Source organism: Priapulus caudatus, unplaced genomic scaffold (genome assembly GCF_000485595.1).
Source record: "Priapulus caudatus unplaced genomic scaffold, Priapulus_caudatus-5.0.1 Scaffold906, whole genome shotgun sequence".
Taxonomy (NCBI): Eukaryota; Metazoa; Priapulida; class Priapulimorpha; order Priapulimorphida; family Priapulidae; genus Priapulus; species Priapulus caudatus.
Window position 1 is genome coordinate 119,058 of NW_014577967.1, and position 8,634 is coordinate 127,691.

General features: G+C 44.4%; 1 protein-coding gene across 1 annotated transcript; it reads left to right on the forward strand.

Annotated features, from left to right (window-relative positions):
• Positions 1–1,154: 1,154 nt before the first annotated feature.
• Positions 1,155–7,887, forward strand: LOC106814332 (protein Wnt-5b-like; the record flags this gene model as incomplete). Its single annotated transcript, XM_014818632.1, has 2 exons — positions 1,155–1,826; positions 7,631–7,887. Coding segments are annotated over exons 1-2 (379 nt in total), but the record flags the coding sequence as incomplete, so codon positions are not given.
• Positions 7,888–8,634: the final 747 nt, after the last annotated feature.

Here is an 8,634-nt window from a genome sequence, read left to right on the forward strand (position 1 = left end):
GTCTCTTTGCCTCTCTCCCTCTCTCCTCTTTTTTCTTTATTGCTTCCCTTTCTACTGCTCTCCCTTCTCTCTTTCTTTATTTCTCTTCCCTTTTTCCTTCTCCCCTCTCTCTTTCTTTATTTCTCTTCTCTCTCTCCTCATCTCTTACCTTCTTCTCATTTATAATCATGATCAGTAGTTCCTTTACGTTCCTGCATCACAACAGACAGAACAGTGTAACGATTCTAAGAAGAAAGAAAGAAAGCCGCGCGAGAGAGAGAGAGAGAGAGAGGGAGATGCGCGAGGGAAAGCAACAAGAAGCGAAGGCGGGGAGAGGGGGAGAGAACCCCTCTAGCCCGCGTCTCCCAACTCTATGTGCTTAAACCACGGCTATACCCGCACGCCCTATACCAGTGCCGGACTGGCGATCGGGAGCACCGGGAGTTTTCTCGGTGGCCTGGCCTGCTAAGTGGCCTACCCCCAACAAAATTAATATTAAATTTAATTAATTTTCCTGGTGGGGGAGTCCGGGATCCAGACCCCCGCTTAAAAAAGTGGCCTGACTGCGGGCTATATTTCGCGCTAATTTCCCGGCCTGTAATGATTTTTCCAGTCCGGCCTGCCCTATACGATAGCTATATTACTATACACATCCACCTCCGCCCACGAGATTTGTATCGGAGAGTCTGACCAGTCGCCGCAGCCTTTATTAAAATTGCGTGTTACCTGTGTTTGCTCAGCGAGTATGTGTTGCTCCTCGTCCGCCTCGGGGACCAGGGGCAGTCTCTCTTCTCTCTCTCTCTCTCTCTCTCTCTCTTCTCTCTTTCTCTCTCTCTCTCTCCAGCTGCTGCTGCTGCTGCTGGTTGCTGCCGTGCTGTGCTGTGTGCAGTGGAATGCGTTCGGCCAATTCTCGCCAGAATTATACCTTTCCTCTCTCTCTCTCTCTCTGTGTCTTTCTTTCTCTCCATCTCACATTTCAGTTCGACTCGCTACACCGTGAGGAGGACACACGCCCCACCGCACCCCCGCCCACCACCGCAGCATCCACCCCGCGACACTCTACCATGAATCATCGCGCCCACGCGCCCGTGCGCATCGCCGGGGAAACGCCGGCGGGCAGTGCAGGGTACGGCGGCGGGCGTGGGTGAGCGCCGAGAGAGATCGAGAGAGAGAGAGAGAGAGATACGGGACACTCGCGCAGCGCGCTAGCTGGCAGCGGTGGCAGCCGATGTGTGGAGAGTTGGTTATAGCAGACGAACGCTCGCACCGCTCCAACAGTCGCTGACGGACAGCTCGCTAGAAACCCGCACGGCAGCAGCATCGCATCGCATCGCAAAGCAATACATAACGACGGACTCACTTTCTTCCTCGTTGCCTCGCCATCCATCTGTGTGTGTTACTGTGAAAGCAGCCGAGAGGAGAATATCAACGTAGAGCGAGAGGAAGGCCGTAAGAAAAGGGAGAAGTAACGAGTGAAAGAGAGGGGGAAGTGAAGAGTGAAAGAGAGGGAGAAGTAAAGAGTGAAAGAAAGAGAGAATCGTGCGCGAAGGGAGAATGTGACATCCCGACCATGTGAGGGAGAAAGAGAGATAGACAGATAGACAGAGAGAACGAACGAACGAAAAAAAGAAAGATCGACGGAAAGAGAGTGGGAGATCAGCAGCGAACGTCTGTGACGTTGACGATATCGTCAGTGGCGTCGTAGCCGTTTGGATATATATATATATGCGTACGTATATATCGGTGGCGCATCGTGACATCATGCCGACACCTCGAACCATCGTCATCGTCGTCGTCGTCATGCTGGTGTCGCTGCAGCCGGCAGTCGGTTACACCGGCACGTGGTGGTGAGTATATATTCACTATAGCAAGAGCGTTAAACCTTCTTTATACGCTCCTGACTATATACCTTGTAGGTATAGTTGGCAAACAAGGGCATTTAAATATATAGTCAAATAAAAAGAAGAAGTACTTAGAGATGCGATCAGAGAAAAATTCTTCATTTTTGGTAAATTTATAATTATATATTAATTTACTACTTTCTACTGTTTTTTACTACTAGATTTAATTGAGCAAAAATTACAATAAATATTTCGAGAAGAAACAGAAGAGACAACGAAGACAACGAAAATGTAATTAATTCCAGATAACGTTTCTATTTTTGCAATTTGCATAGACAATGATATGATATAATAATTATAATAGTCTAAACAGAGAATATAATTAACAGAAATGTGTTGGATAGAAACGTATAAATTCCTACTAGGGCAAATTTTAAAGATATATAGGAAAGCATAGTGNATATATATATATAGTATATGTAGTTACAATGGTACTGGTGTTTTCAACTTACCAGGTTTAGTGCACAGGAATTCTTCATATGCGTCTTTCTCTCCCTATCTCCGGTTATATACGATATATTTAATATTAGGCATATTGTACGGTATCTATACTATAATTTGGCTAATCTTGTGTGTGTGTCAGCGGTATAACTAATAATATACGGTATTATTAGCTCTTGGATATATATATAAATATATATATATATATATAATAAATTATATGTTTATGTTTGTTAACTTTACACAGTTTCAAATCGTTTTTAGAATAATCTCGCAGAAAATTTAAAAAAGAAAATAATTATATTTTCATAATAATTATTCGTTAATTATTAAAATAAAATTGAAATTGAAAAAATTAAATCATGAAATTGATAAAAGTTAAAACATACAAATATATATATATAATATATATATATATATATATATATATTATATAGGCCTATATATATATATATGAGCGAATTGAATGCGTCGGTGATGCATGAGTTTCCACACTACATTTCAGAAATTTTCCTGGACCCTATACATGATTACTACCGGCTATCTCTGTGGTACTATTCCACCTCCTAATAAAATAATTTTAAGAGGTTGCTGGTCATGCAACATTTCTGAATTAACGAGGGGAGAATGTCTAATTCTCTGATTAACCCATAATGAGAAATCACTTAAGTATTAATACAAAACAAGTAAGTTATTCGCCCGTGATACTAATTACTGATAAATAACATCGTTATGATTTGATTTATTAATAATGATCGTTAATTAATTGAGAATATTCATACGCCGCCATCTAGCGGTGTGTTACGGCGGGGCGTTAGCAATGCAGGCAGATGCTGCTGATTCTGTATGTATATATGTATGTATGTTATGTATGTATGTATGTATGTATGTATGTATTGATGTTATGTATGTATGTATGTATGGTATGTTATGTATGGTAGGTATGTATGTATGTATGTATGATGTAGATGCTATGTAATGCTATGTATGATATGTATGTAGTAGTATGCTATTAGTATGTATGTATGTTATGTATGTATGTATGTATGTATTGTATGTATGTATGTATGTATGTATGCTTATGTATGTATGTTATGTATTGTATGTATGTATGTATTATGTATGTATGATGTATGTATGTATGTATGTATGTATGTATGTATGTATGTTGTATGTATGGTATGCTATGATATGTATGTATTGTTTAGTATGTATGTATGTTATGTATGTATGTATGTATGTATGTATGTATGTATGTATGTATGGTATGTATGTATGTATGCTATGTATGTATGCTTATGTATGTATTGTATGTATGTATGTATGTATGGCATGCAGTGCATGCATGCATCATGCATGCATGCATGCATGTATGATGTATGTATGTATGTATGTGTATGTATGTGTATGGACAGATAATTCATACGTCATAATTCATAACAGATTATGTTACCTCGCGTTGACGTATGGAATTCTATAGACATACAGACGTGTATGGAATCATATAGACATACAGACGTATAATATGGAATCCTATAGATACAGCGATACGGTGATACATTGATTACAAGTGATATTATGAATCAGTCAACGAAATCAAACACAAACAACGATTGAAACGTTCTCCCATGAATAATATCAATTTTCATAATTTTACTCTCTCACACATTCTCTCACTCACATGCGCGCGCACGCACGCACACACGCGCACGCACACGCACACGCACACACACATATACATATACACACACACACACACACACACCACACGCACACACACACAACACACACACACACACACACACACACACACACAACGAAAAGCACAATCACCACACGCAGTCGCATGGCATGCACGCCACGCACGCACGCACGGCACTGCACGCACGACACACACACCACACCACACACACACACACACATACTCCCTCGCCCTCTCTCATTTCGTATGCGAACAACGCGGTCTAATCATCACAAAGGCAAATACGAAACAACAGATCGCACCAAAGGCGCCACTGTCAAAACACGCATGCTTGTCTTTCGCTCTCTCTCTCATCTTCTCTCTCTCGCTCTCTCTCTCTCTCTCTCTCTCTCTCTCTTCTCGCTCTTTTCTCTCTCTCTTGGTCTTCTTCTCTCTCTCTCTCTCTCTCTCTTTTCTCTCTCTTCTCACTCTCTCTCTCTCTCTCTCTCTCTCTCTTCTCTTCTCTCTCTCTTGCTCTCTCTCTCTCGCTCTCTCTCTCTCTTTCTCTCTTCTCTCTCTTCCTCTTGCTCTCTCTCTCTCTCTCGCTCTCTTTCTCTCTCTCTCTCTCTCTCTCTCCTCTCTGCTCTCTCTTCTATCTCTCTCTCATCTATTACGGTGTGATCGACCCGCTCCCTGCATACCAGTTCCTCCGCTACGTAAGCTAGGGTATATATTACTATATATATATATAATATATGTATAAAAGTGTATATATATATAACGTATATGGTGTATATATATATATATATATATATAATATATATAGTATATATATATGATGCGGCTGTTGTGCTAAGTCGGCGGTGCCGGTATGGCTGTAAGACCGTGCTTATGTAGCTGCCGCCATAGGTTGCACGACAATTGCGTGACACGCAGTGCGCAGGAAGCAGCGAATGCCGACACTGTACGATGGTAGTATATATATACGTCTATATATATATTATATATATACTATACTATATATATACTTATATTCGGCGATTCATTTTGACGTCCTGCCTTCATCCTCTCTCTCTCTCTCCTCATCTCTCTCTCTCTCTCTCTCTCCTCTCTACTCTCTCTCTCTCTTCTCTCTCTCTCTCTCCTCTCTCTCTCTCTCTCTCTCTCTCTCTCTCTCTCTCTCTCTATCTCTCTCTGACTCTCTCTCTCTTCATGTCTCTTTCTCTCTCTCTCTTTCTGCTCTATTCTCCCTTCTCTCTCTCTCTCTCTCTCTCTCTCTCTCTCTCTCTCTCCCTCTCTTACTCTCCTTCTCTTCATGTCTCTGTCTCATCTCTCTCTCTCTCTTTCTCTCTCTCTCTCTACTCTCTCTCTCTCTCCTTCTGTCTCTCTTTCGCGCGCTCTCTCATCTTATCTATCTCTCTCTCTCTCCTCTCTCTTCTCTCTCTCTCTCTCTTCATTCCCACCTTCTCTTTCTCTCTTTTCGCGCTCTCTCGTCTCTCTCTCTTCTCTCTCTCTCTCTCTCCTCCTCCTCTCTTTCTCTCTCTCTCTTCACTCCCCCTCTCTCTGTCTCGACACGCAGCGAGTAACGACACCTTGTATCGTGCTACGATATTGTACGTGCGACATATTATTTACATGCTACGAACAGTATTATTACATGCTACGAAAACATATTATGACATGCTACGACATATTATTACATGCTACGACATATTATAACATTATAAACGCCACGATATAGCAGCGAGATAAAGCGTAGCATTCATTCGCTTAGTATGCCCACATCGGCTCAGCCGCCGTATCAAAAACAATTGACTGCCGCGGTGAACTCTAGGCGGAATCTCAAGAGGATATTTGTAGGGATTATAAGTGGCTTTGCTGTCGGAGTCGAGAGATGCTTCGCTGTGGCAAGCGTGCTTGAAGCTAGCAGGGGAACTGTTTCGGTATGAATTCCTCTTGTTGTTCGAACTGTTGCACGTCTGCTGCCTGGGGAACGCACGCTGATGTTCGCTGTATGATGGTTGTCGTGCTGTGCATGTGTGTGTGCTGCTGTGCCCGATTGCTGTGTGTGTGTTGTGTGTGGCTGTGTGCTGTCTGTGTCCCGGGTGGCGTGCTGTGCGCGTGCGTGCGTGCGCGTGTGCTGGGTATGTTATAACATCAAATCATAAAGTCACATGTACAGAACACAGTCTCTCACCGACTGCGCGCTGTTCTGCCGCGTCTGTTTATAAACTCGTCGGCAAAAGGCTAATATACTTACAAAAGCGCACACGCACGCACGCACGCACGCACGCACGCACGCGCGCGTTCAGAGCTTTAACTTTCTTCGAAATTGCGATCTGGACGAATCTCTGGGGGGGAAAGTAAAAAGGCCTGCGGTTCCTCCCGTGACATCGACACTGGCCGCTTTAGTATAGCTTATATAAGCTAGCAGAGGTTCTATTGCTTTCCCGTGGCTTGTGCTGCCGCTGCAGACACACACGGACGCCCTATTCATGTGCAGGCGTTTTGTAAGGCAAAACGAGCAACAATCCAACGTTATTGCCCCCTACAGTGCGAACAGGCGCCTGTTAATCGCTGGTCTTACTTCTCTCGAAACAGGGGAGAGCCGGGAGAAGAAGGGGAGAGGGAGGGATGAGAGGCGGAGAGGGTGAGAGACGGAGAGGGAGGGAGACGGGAGGGAGAGAAAGAATGGAGAGAGACAATGACAGCGACAGCGAGAACGCCGAAAAAAAGCACGAACACACGCACGCCACGCACCACACACACACATATACACACTGGCGCTGCGCGCACAGCAGCAGATGAGAGAGCCGGGAGAGAGAGGAGGAGAGAGAAACGGAAGCGGAGAGGAAGAGCAGAGAGAGGAAAAGCATGAGCGAGAAAGAAGAGAGTAGAAGCCAGAAGCCGAGAAAGAGAGAGAGAGAGACTGAGAGGCAGGGTGGAGAGATGAGAGAGATGAGAGAGAGGAGAGCGAGAGAGAGCACGTGACCTTCATACGTGAGTGACAGGAGAAAGGAGGAGAGAGAGAGAGCAGAGAGAGAGGATGGAGCAAGAGAACGAGAGCAGAGAGAAGAGAGAGTAACATTAGGCAGTACCACAAAGGCTGACTGCTGTCGCCGCGGCGCCTGTCGTGAGTGGACTTTAATTATGTGTCTCACATGCCCACATACAGTTCACTATGTACAACCAACAATAAATACCTAGATTAATTCTCTCTTACTGACTGCTGTGAGAGAGAGAGTGCTCGAGAGATATAGTTTAGACAGTCAAGATATAGATAATTAGAGAGAGAGAAGAGCGAGAAAGAGCGAGAAAGAGTGAGACGAGAGCGAGAGCGAGCGAGCGAAGAGAGAGAGAGAGAGCGCGAGCGACTCGCGAGAGAGAGAGCCAGAGCAGACCGACGACGAGCGAGAGAAGATGCGCGCGAGAGCAGAGAGCAGAGAGAGAGAGAGAGAGAAAGAGAGAGATAGGTAGAAACACAGAGACGGCAGGAAACAGAACACGCGAGAGACTTTGAGAGCGAATTAGACATTAACGCGTCCCCTCTATCTCACTCTCCCCCCATCTCCTTCCTCCACAGGAACCTCTAACCTTCTAACTCTTCCCCCATCTTCATCCTCCACAGGAACCTCGGCTACCAAGGCTTCGACATCCTCAAGAACCCACAATTCTACCTCGTCGGCGCTCAGCCTGCCTGCAGCACGCTCTCCGGTCTCTCTCCCGGACAGACGAAACTCTGCCTCCTCTACCAGGACCACATGAAGTCCGTCGGTAGGGGCGCTCGCATCGGCATACAGGAGTGCCAGCATCAGTTTCGCTATCGGAGATGGAATTGCAGTACGGTCGCCGACCCGACTGTGTTCGGGCCCGTGATGGACATACGTAAGTACGACAGTGGCTTCCTTTTCTTCCTCCTCTTCCGCTTCCATTTCTTTCCCGGCTCCTCTCATGTTCTCAAAGTCTTCTTCGTCTTCTTCTTCTTCTTCTTCTTCTTCTTCTTCTTCTGGTTTTTCTCCACTTCTTGCTCGCCCCCTTCCTCCTCTGCCTCCGCGTCCTCCTGCCCCCTCTCATTATCCTCCGGCTCCTCCTCCTCTTTTTCCTTCTCTTCCTCCTCCTCCTTCCCATCCTCTTGCTCTTTCAAGCTCTGCTATTAGGTTCAAGCACATCTCTCCCTCTTTCTTTATTTCTCTCTCGCGCGTATATACGTATAGAAATAAATGAATAAACACACACAGATTATATTATATATATATCTATATATCTATATCTATATCTATATATATATATCTATATCTATATATATATATATATATATACGGTACCACCACCACACAAACAAGCTTGTACAGTCAGCCGCTTGAGTATGGCGGTCACATGCGCCCGTGTGTAATAAGTATATAGCCTTGCTGCTAAAGCCCATAGGTAAAGATATATACACAACTAACCTAAATACCTAAGCACGACAGTCAATATAACTAAAGCTGTACATGATTGGGCACATGCGCAATACAAGGGGAACACCCAGCTATATTACTTTAACCGTTAGTGATGCGCGCTGCCAGGTGTGTGCGTGGAATATATATATATATATATATATATATATATATAGAACGTAACAATAAGAATAAG